Source organism: Cloeon dipterum, chromosome 3, assembly GCF_949628265.1.
Source record: "Cloeon dipterum chromosome 3, ieCloDipt1.1, whole genome shotgun sequence".
Classification (NCBI taxonomy): Eukaryota; Metazoa; Arthropoda; class Insecta; order Ephemeroptera; family Baetidae; genus Cloeon; species Cloeon dipterum.
In genome coordinates this window covers 15,199,477-15,213,913 of record NC_088788.1, presented here as the reverse complement: position 1 = coordinate 15,213,913, position 14,437 = coordinate 15,199,477, and the positions used below count along the sequence as shown (strand labels likewise).

General features: G+C 41.3%; 1 protein-coding gene across 7 annotated transcripts in view; it reads right to left on the bottom strand.

Annotated features, from left to right (window-relative positions):
• The window catches only part of dysc (dyschronic), a 44,448-nt gene that overhangs the window by 13,714 nt on the left and 16,297 nt on the right, over window positions 1–14,437 (bottom strand). For 4 of the 7 annotated variants that reach the window (XM_065486303.1, XM_065486305.1, XM_065486304.1 and 1 more), the window contains exons 4-11: window positions 13,537–13,841; window positions 6,959–7,089; window positions 6,006–6,260; window positions 4,426–4,551; window positions 2,645–2,856; window positions 2,396–2,582; window positions 1,901–2,050; window positions 210–412 (exon numbers count right to left, since the gene is read on the bottom strand). In XM_065486303.1, coding sequence (XP_065342375.1) covers window positions 210–412; window positions 1,901–2,050; window positions 2,396–2,582; window positions 2,645–2,856; window positions 4,426–4,551; window positions 6,006–6,260; window positions 6,959–7,089; window positions 13,537–13,841 — 1,569 coding nt within the window. The remainder of the gene's footprint in view (window positions 1–209; window positions 413–1,900; window positions 2,051–2,395; window positions 2,583–2,644; window positions 2,857–4,425; window positions 4,552–6,005; window positions 6,261–6,958; window positions 7,090–13,536; window positions 13,842–14,437) is intronic. The other 3 variants (XM_065486307.1, XM_065486308.1, XM_065486309.1) reach the window with 1 other exon arrangement.

The following is a 14,437-nucleotide window of genomic DNA, read 5'->3' as shown; positions in this document are numbered from 1 at the left end:
ATTAAAAAATTTAATCTCAAATAATTAACAGTGATGACACTGATGTCCCTTTGAAGTATCATTCCTCTCATAATTCACACAAATGAAGCCCGTTAAACCCTTCCAGACAAGATAGGATTGCCTCCCCTGAACTAGTCACCCTGACATATTCAACCCATGTTCACTGTCCACTTTGGGCGGCGGTGGGGAGAAAGGGAGGGGAGCGGTACCTGGGGCCCCACTGCGTGGCCAGGTCGACGCCGGAGTCCTCGCTGGGTGTCTTCATTTCGGGCTGCTCCGCCTCCAGGTGCTGCTGGTGTTGTTGTTGTTGTTGTTGTTGTTGCTGCTGCTGCTGCTGATGCTGCTGCTGCAGGTGATGGTGGTAGTGAGGGTGGTGGTGGGGGTGGAGTGGCGCCGGCTTCTGCCCTCCCACCTGCAACGCGCCCTGCTTTTGCCATTTTCGCGCACGGAGGGTGCCCTCTACTAGCCCGGCGGCGCCTCCAAGGTTGTGGGCATCACCCAGACTCAAGGGACTTTTTCCAAATTCGATCCCTTGAGTCTGTCTTGGTTCGGACCACGACCTTGGCGCGGCATTGCTTTTAGTCGATTAATCAAAGACACAGACCGAGCGACACAAAAAGCACACATCTGGTGGAACACGACTGAGTGTGTGAGTGTCAATCAAACAGCTTTAATAAGTCGGCGTTTATATACTCCTGACGATTGATTCGTTGGCTCCAAAATGTGCTTTTGCGTGAGGGTAGAAGAGGTGCAAATTGCTCTGTCGGTGTTTTTCGTTGGCCTACGAGTTTCGAAAGAGCAGCAGAGGGTGTTCAAGCAATTCTACTAAGTATATAATATAGAGACGTATACGAGAAAAGATAAAGACAGGAGAGAGCAGATCAGATAGAGAGAATTAAGACAGAGTGCTCAAAGGGTAATAAATGCTCGAGAAAGATATAATCATTATGCAGCCTAGCAGTACAAAACAGACGTGGTCAATCTTTATTACAGAGTATCAGTTTCAAAGTAATATTGTTGGCGAAGCTATTTGCGAGATTATGTTGCAACAGAGAGAAAACAAATAGCTTTAATATGAATAAACCAAAACCAACCGATAAATAAAATAAAAAAATATTTCTTAAGTTTTCAAACAAAGTCCAAACAAAACGTTTGTTTTTTGTATTTATTTTACATGCAATTTTTTCCAAAGAGATGCAAATAATTATTAACAGTGATATTTTCACTTGTTTATGAAATTTTTGGTGTTTAAAGTGTAAAATAAACGAAATATTAAATAATGCAACGACTACATTTCATAGATAGTTCGTTTGATGTAAGAGGAAAAAGGATCGAGTCGAGATACGATTTTGACCACGTCCAGTCCAGAAATCTAGTTAGTTGCCTCCCCTGGTGGGTGTGTGTTTTGTGAGTGAGTCTCAAAGGTGCCTTTTCTTTAATGCTCGCTTATTTAGTTTAAACTCGTGGATTTATATAATATTTGACAGTGCACTCTTTGTATAGTAGTTGAATTTTGTTTTACAGTGCCTTTTTACACCTCTCGCGCGCGCGACACGCCACAAGGAAACTCGCAAAAGAATGATAACTTGCTGATTATTTAGTGATTGTAATTAGGACTCATTTTAGGTTTCAAGTGCGCCACAGGTACACGGTTCCGAAAAAAAGGAGATAGAGAAACAGACAAAAACCACACTGCATGCAACTCTAATCTCTGGATATATTTTCTGCGATGGAAAAGCCCCCTAAACACACTAAGGGTCAACTACTAGGAGGGGGGACTTCGGAAGCATTGCACTACGTGCCAAAAGTTAGCGTCTCAAACGACCTGTAAAGCACTCGGATTAGACAACCACTAGGTCGCTACGGGTGTCCAAACTCCGCACAGGTCGCCGGCACATACCCTGAGGTGGTCCTGGCCGCCCCGGTGGCCCAAAAGATCACGCAGCTCCCGGCATCTCTGACCCTCCGCTTCTCTTCGGTATACAAGCTCGTCGAACCTCGCTCTGTCCTCAGGTCGCACCACCTCCCGCAGTTCAATCAAAAGGGTGTACTGTGCACGGATATTTCATTAGACTGCAAACTGACACATGCATCCTTTCCCCACTCTTTAGATGTGGTGAATCAAGCAATTGTTATTGTAGGAACCTGATGCATGCACGCACCCCTCCAGACTTTACTTAAAAAGTCAGTGATTGCTGCATGGATACGGATATGTTTCCACGATAACCTTTCAAAATTTGACTCCCTGATAAATTTCCCCTCCATAACCTGAATATGCCTCCCCTCACAATGTGGAGATAATGCCACCCTTCAATAGCTGATTATATTAGATAATTTTACCCTGACCTGGTAATTGTAATTTCCCCTCTGGACCCTTCTAAATATTATTGCATACCTTCTCAGGAGTGTTGAGCATTTCCAGCAGCACGGCAACAAAGGCCTCGACGTCCATCTGCCTGGCCGCGTACTCACGCTGATAGTAATCGAGGGAGGCGTACTCAGGGTGCGGCAGGATGACTCGTGCCTTCTCCTGCACCATTTGGAGTGCAGCGCCACTTGGTTCGAGGTTGCGCTGCCAACCCCTGCGAACCAACACCCGTCAGGTGAGACCCTAGGATCGGCGATGGCCGTAAGAGGGACTCACGCGGGACTGCGCGACGTATGTGGTAGGTGCGTCTCCCACGCATGACCCAGCAGCCCTGAGGAGGCAGTGTGCGGCGCCCCCGACGACGGCACCTTGCCCACATCACGCACGATCAGACTCATCCTCTTGTGGTACTTGAGCTGGCTCACGGCTTCATCGTGCGTCACCGCCATGAAGCTCTGGCCGTTCACCTCCAGAATCTGGTCACCAACCTGAATTCAAAAAGGGCAAAGTTAACTGTGAAATTTCAATCGATGGAAATATAAAATATTTACTTTCGTCATTTAAAAACTAATGAAGTTTTTGCAATCTCATGGAATGTTTTATTCGCGTGGAAAATTTAACTGTTGCATTGAGACATTGCTCCTTATTAAAATTATATTTTAATTGTTTGCCGGTAGTCATTTTCTATGTTTTAAGTCTGACTAAACGTACAATAAGTACGTTAAAAATAACGGCGAGAGTTGATGATAAACGGTAAAGATTAATTTTATATCTAGGCGATAAATGAAAATGATAAACACGAACGTATTGTGGAAGAGTAGCTTTGAAGACAACAAAACTACATAATACTATTATAGATTCAAGATAGGAGCGCCGCGCTGGTTATGCAACCTGCGCGCCATTGATGTCGTGAAATTGCCTGTGTGAGCTTTTTTGGCATTCTCTGAAAGCGTTTTGGCGAATTAGATTTCCTGCATTCCGAGAACAACGCTGATCGCATGCAGAGTTTTGCGGCGAACGGAAAAAGCGTTCCGACGAAAAGGCAGCAATAACTATAAATCTGCCGAGACTAAAAACACGCTTCGCTCTCAGCCTCCGCAACAACACACAGCAGGTGAATCTGATTTCGCTCCGGCGCAGAAAATTCACTTTGTACGGCGCGGAAAAAGCCGAGTTCACGGTCAAAACAACTAATCGATTGACCGCTCTCGCAACAAAGGGGTGCATTGTTGCCACTCGGCACGCAAGATGGCGGCTGCGTCGCCTCTTGTTCTCTCCACCGTGCTTTGTGCATTTGATTGAGCGAAATGGCAAACGTCCAAACCGACGTAAACAAGTCGTTTCGCCGGAAAAACTTTTCACTTCCGCAGGATCGCGTGCCAAACACCAGTTTCAATCTTCGAACTGAAGTGATTCGCCAGTGCAAAAGTTATATGTCTCAAACAACAACAACAACAAAACACAAAAGGCGCATATTCAAAGTTTTAACTGGCCGCGTGAATAATTCAATTCTAGAAAACTGCTTTTAATTTTTTTCACGGGCTGTTTGATGTGTTTTCCGTTTGATTCGGCGTTTGAACATGATGGAGGTCGTCGCGGGCAGCAAATCAATATTTACCCATTCATCCGCGCGCGCTTATTTATTGAAGCGCTGCACTTGGCCCATCTGATATCGAAAGACCGACTTTCGCTTTGCAACTTAATTGAAATGCAAATCGATCCACCTTTCAACCGAGCAGCCAACTTAAACGTCACCACCGTTTTCACCGTCATCCAACTCTGAATAAAAAATAGCTGCAAATCGAAAGAATTTATTTATGCTGTAATGAATTGAATTTTTGTTCTGCTGCTAAAAATCGGTGAATGATTTTCCTCTTCGAAAAAGAATGTTTTCGAGAGAGTAACAGAATGAGTCCATCTTTGAGTAGTTGCAAAACAAACAAATGTCAATTTTCCCAAGCAAATGGAAGGAAAAAGACGCGAGTATGGGAACTGGCAGCTGCTGTTGTTCTCGGGTTGCGCGTTAGCCAAGGTTCACACAATGCACTCATACTGACCATGAGGCCGCAGCGCTCGGCCACGCTGCCCGGGTCGACGCCGGTGACAAACACGCCGAGGCCGTACTCGACGCCGCCACGGATCATCAGACCCAAACTCTGACCCGGCTCGATGCTCAGCTCCACCTGCACCAAATAACAGACAAGAAAACCCATTTAATAAATTCACGAGAAAAAACGTTGATATACAGAAGATATCAACCGACCTTTTTCAATTCTGGAAGGTGTTGGTTATTGAAAAAAATCCATCACTACAGCTAATTAAAAGTTTACCAAGAACACATAGTTACGAAGATTCCATGTATTATATTTTTAAATAGTATAGGCTATGTTTGTCTGTGTAATGCAAAAATCCCCTTATCTTCTGAATTGTCTTTACTTGCAACATTAGAAAAATACAAAAAAATCTCTGTAAGTGTTGTTCAATGAAAAACATTTTTAAGCCCTGATTTCATTTAGTGTAGTAAAAAAGGACTGGCAATCTTGAATAGCTAAAGAGAATTGATTTCTAGCCAGTTTCTTTTGGTTAGAGTGATTTTTGACGCCTTGGACCTAATTTGGCGCGGTGACAAAGCAGCGGAGGAATTGGAAGGAAACGAGGAGGAAAATGTGGAGCAATTAGCGCGTCGTCAGTTGGTTTTGTTGGTTGGGAGTCTGAAGGTGACACGTCGTTATCGGGCCAATTTGGGCGATTCACTGCTCTGCACTGCGTGTCTCCAGCCGTGGGCTCAATAATATGCAAATCGTCACGTGAGGTCGAATTCCGCCGCCGCCGCCGCAGCGGCCGTCGTTTAACTACGCGGACAATACAACGCAGAAATCCACTTTGACCTTTTTCCGCTCGAAAGCAATTATTTAAATCCTCCTGTCCAATCTAATGTTGAGCTTTTTTCATTTGTATTTTAATCAGCATAGTGTGAAAGAGGTCACTTAGTATTTTGAACGAATAAATAAATTTTTGCAAAAACAATTTTGCTTTTGAAAACAATTTCTTATCTTCAAATCTTAATACAAAATAAAATTTTAATTGAATTTTTACAACTTTGATACCGGAGAAAGTTATAACCCGCTATTGTAAGAAAGTATTTCAAAATACAACATCTCGTTTTGTAATAATGAACGGTTGCCAAAGGTTCTAACTCTTTGTAAGTAATGTAAAAATAAGCCGCGTTTCTTCCTTGATATCGTCCAGGGGCTCAAAAGAACTTAAATATAAATTTTTGCTTAATTTGATGTCAAAAAATGTGAACTGGGTTAAACCTCATTTACTATAGGGACGTTTTTCACTCAATATGCTTATCATGGCTATCATTTTTTTCAGGTTTTTGTGTTTACATTATAATAATTGGACCTGGTGAGCTCATAGCCCACGGGAAGTGCTGAATAAATTCCAAAGAGTAAATTTTGATGCGAGTACTGTGACAAGCACCATATATTAAAATTGACTACCAACAAAAATTTTCATCAAATATGCGCAAAACCTGAACTGTTTACTGTTTAATGCTTTAGTGTTGACCACCTCATGCGTGAAATATTTTTTGTTCTAATCAGAGCATAGAAATAAAATAGTTGTGACTGACCTTTCTAGTTCTCTCCTTACTTCTAGCAGAGTGGAAGTTCCAGGTCCTGGCGCCAGGGCCCGGGGGCGGCAGTGGGGGTGGCCCGCTCAGGGCCGAAGCGTATTCTGGAGGCGGCGACACGGGCCGGCCGTGCCGGTCGGTCCACGTGTACAGCTGGCCCGCCCCCGCGGATGCCGACGCCGAGGGTAGCGCGTACCCCGCGCCCCCCGACGCGCTCCGCACAGTCATCGTCACCTTGCGACACGTTTTGAGCATCTGCACACAAATCATGGTTTATTTTTATTAGATTTCTATTTCAATGAATGTGACACTTGATATGTCAAAGACAATTTTCTAAAATAAAATATCCCGTAAAATATTCGGTAATAGTCTTGGGTCTTATTATTTTAAACGGCTCCATGATAGTGTCGAAACGTTGTTAAAAATAAGGCTAAAACCGAGAGATTTAATCTTTCTTTTTTTGTGGTGTTTGGACTTTGGGAGATGTGATGTGAAAGGCAGCATAGATTTGTTTTTGAAGGAAAAACATAATTACAACTATGCTTAGGTGTATGTTTAAAAAATTAGACTATTTTATAACTCAATAATTAGATTGCAAAAAATGGAACTGTCAGAAAAAAATGAGGTGGCGTTAAAAAAATGTTGTTTGTACAATGAAAGTCGACAGGGGCTCTACGCTAATCTTCAGCATCAACCACTCATTGACGTCACAATGAGGTACATATCAATTCTAAACAACGGATGCGATAGCTTTAACTGCCTCGTATAGTGGCAGAATCAAATTGCAGCATCCTTCGTTTCAGGCGCTTTATAGGTAAACAAAGGCACTAATGACGTCAAAAGTGACGCAATCGCGTTCTATGCTGATTGAATTTTATTCAGAGTTTAAGTCTCAGACGAAACAAAATAAAATCGGTCTTTACAGAAGACACGTTTTGTTTATTAATTCTAACCTTGAGGGCCTCGTCGTGGCTGACCCCGCCAAAGGGCATTCCGTTGACCTCGAGGATGGAGTCTCCGGGTCGAAGGCCGACGTGTTCGGCCACGCTGTTCTCCTCGACCCTCGAGATGTATACACCCACGCCTGAAACAACAAACTCTTTCGTCACACTTCCCACCCCTCACATTTATTGCGTTTTCCCGCTTCTTTGCGGTTTTCCGTCTCTGCCAAATACTAGAGCTCACACTCTGGGAAATTAAACAGAACGAAATTTACAAAAACCACAAAAAAGCGTGGCACTCGTTCGAACGATAGAGCATTTAATGCGAATAAGTCTCGCTTTGTTTTTCAGGCAGGCAGCAGCGTGTGCCAATTCTGCTCAACAGGCACTTTATGAGCCATAAAATACGCTCTCATGATCCCAGCGAGTTTATTTTATTTTTTTGGCACCAACTAACTTTCAACAGCGAAAATCTATATCGGGCAGCATAACTGAAAAATTGATGCATGCATTGTGCTCGTTTGCGAAAATTATGCTAACATACACACAAAGAGTTGGGAAGAGTGCAAAAAGCAGTCAGGGTTAATGCGACGGAAAATTCGCTGCCAGCAAAAGTGCATTCGGTCCAGAGTTGCGAATTCGGTAATAAACTCAATCGGCTGGAAGTCGTAAAAGGAAACGAGACACGCATCGATCCGCAATTTCTCGTCCAAATCGGCCTTAATTCCCGCTGCCACGTGACCTTTATCCCGGCAAAAGAACAACGTCACATTGACCGATATTTGAGATGAACAACTCCGTAAATTGCATTGCAGCGTTCATTGCAAAAATATAATTTTCAAAAATCTTTGAAAAACAAAACTGTAACATCTTTTAGTGACATTAAAACAAATTGAGGAAAATTTCTTAATTGGAAATGGTAATTTTCTATTTTTGCTTGTATGATCAAAAATATTTCTCAATTTGTTTTGACATCATTATTAATCAGTCTAGCCATCATTCCATAAATTCCCGCGTGTACTGGTAAAATTTGAATATTCAGCTTCAATTTAGTTTTTCACTTAATTTCTTCTGTAATTAATATTAGAATCAAATTATGCATTGTGGTCTAAAATACCATACAATCTTCCAAGCAATTTGAATGTCATTTTTTTCGTGAAATGATGTGACACACATATATATGTCATCATTAATTATAAAATAAAATAAAAACCACATAAAAATCTAAAATTCAGTATATTATTTTAATTTTATACGCATTTATGTTGTTTTCAGGGATTCTCTTAAAATAAGTTATAAATACGTTTTGATTTAGTTATAATAATAATTATATCACAAGTGAAACTCATAATGGATGAATGATCATTCAATTTGCTGTACACATCATCAATTCAGCTTAGTTTCATTTTTAATGTATGCAAATGGACTTTGCGTGCGGAAACAAGAGCACAACAATTTGCGACTAAATTCTGCTCTGATGGCTTTCGTCTGGTGATAATGAATTCAATTGCACGGAGCAAAAAGCGGTCATTAATTCGGCTTTTTGTGCCACGATTGCAATCTCGATTCAACGCGCGAGGCGCAAAACAGAGACGCAGAACAATTTATCGCCCAGACCGCAAACTACGGCTTTGCAGCATTGCATCATCGAATATGGCATCATGAACGAGTGAGCCCTTTGGGAGCAGGTGTTATGTAATTTTGTTAATCTTTGTCATTTCTTCTGTTGAGCTAACTTGGATCAACAGAACGATTTTTTCGATTATATTTATCTAAACTTTATGAAGACCTTGTCTTCCCAAGAAGCAAATTTTTCCCAATAAAATTACTTAAATAGCTAGAATTTAAAAAATTCTTATATTAATATATAAAACTTTCGAGAATCCTTGTGACATTTTAACAAGCTTGTGATTAATTTTCTATTGCAGACATTTACTGCTCTCTAAAGTCTCAAGAGCCCCATGCTTAATAAGCTGAAAACCAGGTTTACAACTGTGAAGAACGGGGCCAGCGAAAATTTTACGGCGCCGCCGAGACTGTAAAATTGGCACCGAGAATGTCAAATATGTCTGCTGCACTTGTTTGCAAAGCGCCGACAGATGACCTGGATGTGAGAAAGCCAAGTCTCTTTATTTTTTGTGTGGCAATTCGACGATGCAAAGGTCCAAGTAGACTGCTGTGTGCTGCTTGCGCGCGCGATTAAATTGATTTGCGTCGGGCTTTTTTTCTCTCTCGCGAAGAGCGAGTAGCGAGCGAGGTTGCAGGAGGAGCTCTCGAGAAAGTGTGCCACCCCTCGTGCTCTCCAAGTCCAAAAGGGTTAATCACTCGTTACTAATGATCAGCTGCCGCCATCGATTGCTCTCCAGACAGACACACGCTCCACATCCACGACCCATTTCTTTCCGCCTCTTCACCCAATTAATGATTCTCAAGTTTTTGCATAGCTCGTGCGACCCTCGTTGCGTTGTCTTTTTTGCTGCAGGGCACGGTTCCCAACTCTGCTTCAAATGCCATCCTTTGTTGGAAAATTCATTTCATTAATGTAACGCTAGATTTTAACCGCAAGGGAATTTATGGATAAGACCGAAATATTAAATAGGAAAATAAATTGCAAGATGGAATCATAAATAAATCATAATTTTAATATTGTACAAGAGTATAGAAATATCTAAAAAATTTGGGATAGTTTAATAAATATCGATATAGCACCGGTTTACACTGTTTGAAAATATCTCGTTCCTTCGAAAGATTGATTTTCATATTTTACATTAATATATACATCAATCATATTTTAACCGATAAACAATCTATGGCGGGGTAACAGTTTTCAAGCTATGCATTGAGTATTCATTTTAAAAATTTCTGCGATCATTTAGCTGAAAACAAGAGACTAAAAATTACTCTAAGACTTTATGGGCCTTTTTGCCATTTCTCTGGTGTCCAACAGCGAACAAAAGCCTTTCATGCTTCCTTTGAGACTCAATTTCAGCTTTGACACATTTTCTTGCTGCAAACAAAAGTCCATTCGCCGAGGGAAAAAGCTGTTTGCGGCGCTTTTCTGCTCTCAACTATCTTCTTTTTTGCGTCAAACAGAATACACGAGAAAGTCCTGTTCCCGGGGATCGATATTAATTTTATGTCACGCTAGAGAGAATGAGAGAAAATATAGAGCAAAATGACGTGAATTTAATCAAGTTTTTTAATTTGAAAAATTCAATAAAGCAGCTAATACTGCTTAGCCGTTTGTTAAATGGAATGAAAAAATTAATTAAAATTTAAACCATTTGGTAATCTGAGTTAACTTATAATCTTAGACTTAGAGATGCTTTCTGCGTCAAAGATAGCAATTTTGCCGCGAGAAGAATCGGAGTTTTGACTGGCCTTGAGAAGCGAATCGATCCTTGCGGAAAATGAAATGTGGCGTGTTTTCCGAGCGATTCGTGCATTTTAGATGGGAAATTCTGGCCGACAGGATATTGCACGCTATCTTTTATGGCGCTGCGGAATGTCTAGAGAGAGAGTTCGAGTCCAACTCCGCAACGCCCTGCTAATTAATTGCCCCAACTCTGCCGACAATAGCACACACTAAAACCAACTTTTTGCCCCACATCCCAAAGTGGAAATTGCCTCTAATCTATCTTTGATCAAAGGGAAGCGGCTTAATTTATTTCCACGCTTTTATCTACTTTCATCTTTCTTCAATGTTAAGTTTTAACTTAATACATATCCCAAGAAATTTGCAGCAAAATATCTTTAATTCGCTTTTGACGACATCACGCTTGCCTGGCAAAGGGTTCTGTACAAGTTTTGATCTGTTTCAGACCTTCTAAAAATTAAGCAGTTATATTTACAGCATGAGAAAATTCTTGCTAATGAAATTCTCATCGCCTCAGACAGCATTCATTCTATCGGGGGTTGTGTTTGTTTTCGATTCGGGGGTGGTTACAGAAGGGGTTCAAGGGCCAAACAATGTGCTGTTGGACTCGATTTGGGGCCGGCAACAAAGGAGGAAGGTCGATCAGCACTTAATAAAGGCAGGTCACGTATTCGCTCAGCGGCGCAGAATCGATCCGGCCCAATGCATATGCTGCCGTTCCTTCGTTCGTTCGCAACTGACAAATTAGTTTATCAACTCGCCCCGACAAAATTATCTACTCGCCGCCAGCCGCCAAGACGCTGCCAACAAACTTCGACCGCCGAGAAAGTTAAAGACGCATTTTTTCCGCAGCCTGCGTGGGAAATTTGAAAAAGGGGAAAGATATTACGAAGATTGTAAGGGAGAAAGTCTATTTTGTTAAAAAAATCGCCTTGAAAGTCCCTCAAATTTATTCAAACCAATATTTAAAATATCTGTTGGCTTATTAGCTCCATGAAAATGATTGGAGAAATCGAATGAAATTTGATTTTTGTGTTACGTAAAAGTTAGAAACAAAATATTGAAACATCAAATAATAATAGAAGCTGTCTGGGAGAAAGGAGGAAAAGGTCTTTGTAGAATGTCAAGTCTACGTCTGCAGGAGGGATTAACATTTTATTTTCGTTCGGATTGGAACGTTGGAGTACGGAGAAGCGCCATTTTCCGGCCGCTTTGACAAAGGGCATTTGGCAGAGAGCGGCAGCCTAGAGAAGAGACGCAAAAAGAGCTAATTATCGAGCTAGAGGAATGCGTCTGGCAGCCGCGAGACGCGCGCGGGGGTGCAAACTTGGCACTGCAGTAAGAACGCAATGCGACGCAGATAAGTCATGCGAGACACAATTTCGCCAAAACGAATAACAAGAAAGGGTCATGCAAGAGAGATTTCATCCAGAAAGTGTAGATTAAAGGAGCCTGATGCTTTTTCATTCCATACAGACCGTGAAAAAAGAAGGCTTTTGAACCATCCCACGCCATTATAGCCCACCCGCTAAATTAAAAATTCTCCATAGTACAGCAAAATTAAGAAATAGTGTGATTGCTTAACTTTCACAAAATGCGAGGAAAATTTTGATTTATGTATTTAAAAAACCCAATAACATTTACATATATGCAATGAATGTAAAATTTAAATATTGCTAATCGTTTCAACATTAAAATTTCAAGAAGCATCAAGCCACTTTAAAATCAGTGCCGTAAGACGTGACAAACTATTAATTTAAATCGTGCTCGAAGCAGAAGTGCAGAGAGGAAAAGGAGAGAAAAAACTATTAATCGAAAAGGCTCTCAACTCACCTTTGGCATCTGCGAATGGAACGGACAGAAAAACAGATAGAGAGAGAAAGAAATGAACATAAACACTCCGCCAGACAATCATATTCAGAGAGCAAGAGAATTGCAAGAACGATTTCATAATGCACACATACACCAACGTAGAAATTCAGGTCACAGAAAGAGAGAAAGAGGGACACGAGGAAACCGCGGATCAAATTATTTTGTATGTATGTATCGTCGACGTCGTTGGAAAAGAAAAAAACCTAAAATGCATTTCAGCATGCACGAGAGAGAAAAGAGTCGAGTTTACTGCCGTGTCGAATCCGACTTGATTATCATGCTCACGGGAAACTCGGTCAGCGCGAATACACACACTCTTATTTATGCAAATCGTTGGAGGCAAAAATATGTTTTCCATACTCAGCCACCCAACGTCCTCCTTTTTTTGGTTCATTTCTTTTATCATACATAGAAAGTCTGATGATGGTATAAAATAAATGTAGATGATTGGAAGTTTTTAGATGCATGTCACTCTTTCGAGAAAAATTCAAAGAATTGTAGAGCTTCATTAAAAAAATAATTCACATGGGAAAGGTCCTTAGTTTTCAAAGCCACCAGCAGAGAGAACACCGCAAATTTACAATTTTTTTCGGGTACTATCACTCGATTTAAGATTAAATCCTTTTGTTGTGCATTCTTCGTGTAAAAGGATTTCATTTGACGTTCTGGTAACCAAAATTGGTTTAGCAAATCGCGGTAGAAACAACAGCAAAAATTATTAGTCTAGATTTTTTTTAGTTTCTACAGCGATTTGCTGTACCGATTTGGGTTTGAAGATTTCAAATGAAATATTTTTACGCCAATAATGCATATAAGTAGAAAATAATCTTTTATCGCAGCGCAAATTGTAAAATTGTAAATTGATTGCTTCGAACTCTGAGAACTTCCCAACAGTTGAAATTTGAACAAAACAAAAAACATATTTCTGTGCGACCGTTCTTTCAATAGTGAAACAATTTGTTGTGTCTATTTAAGCAGCACTGAAATTGTAGTTTTTAACTTTGCTAATCGATTTCTGAAGGTCATTTTTTGAGAGGAAGTCGAATCACTCAGGCGAAAAGTTTGACATGACGTGCCGCATTGTCGATAGAGTGATTCTGCTCTCCTCTATAACTCAACCCTCAGGAATCGATAACAATAAATTATAAAATGAAATTCCAGTGACAGTAAACATTTAGATTTTGAAGATATTTAACTTTCTTATTTAAATTACTGGTGGATACAATTTTAAAAAGTTTCATATCCATGAATTTGTGTGTTTTTTTCATTGGTGCTTCAAGAAATTGTTCCTTCGGTTTTGCGTATGGAAAGTGAACAGTTAGAAAGAGTATAGGAAACTAACCTGACTCTCTTCCGCCTTTGACGCAGATGCCGAATCCGTGGGCGGATTCGGCGGGTCTGCTCATGGTGACGGTGCGCACCGGCATGTTGTTCATCATGTTGATGGGCGGGGGTGGCTGGTCGCGGGCCTTGACGCCCCCGGGGCCGCCGGCGCCAACTCCGTGGTTCGACGAGTTGAGCATGCGAATCACCTGCTCGGGCGAGATGGCGGCGCCGCCGCTACTGCCCAGCTTGGCGGCGCCGCGCGACGCCGACGCACTCTGACGCACCGGCGGCGACTGGCTCGCGGCTCGCGCGTTGATCGGCCTACGGGGCAGAACAAACACGGCGGGAAGGTCAGCCGGCGGAAATTTGCTATCTCTTGGGCAATTAAAGTGGGCAGAGAACATAATGGTGGGAGCGGAGAGCGAGCGGAAACTGAATTAGAGCAAATGAGGGCGGAAGTGACGTGCGCGGGGGCAGTTTTTACCTGAGCCGAGCTTGGCTGGCCGGCTAGTGTTTTACAAAAAGATAACTGCAACATAAAGAGCAACAGATAGTGAAAGAAGTGCCAAAAAGTTGCGGAGGAAAAGATCGGGACAAGCGGAAAAAGCGAGCTTCCGGAAAAGTTCGAGCAGTAGAACGTATTTACAATTTATTTGGATTGTGCACACAGAAAACAGTCAGTAACCAATATGAAAAATTCAATAATTTAAATATATCACATACTTAAAACTCTGCATTGCATCAAATTAAATTTAATAACAATCAACAATTATTTATAAATTGCTCGTAATGCGTGAAAATTAAAACATTTTTACATATTATGATTTATGATATTGGTCCTCTCTTCGATTCGGATTTTTGAATTTGAGGACAAAAAATTAAAAGACATTGTATTTACCGCTGGAAAATTTACGACA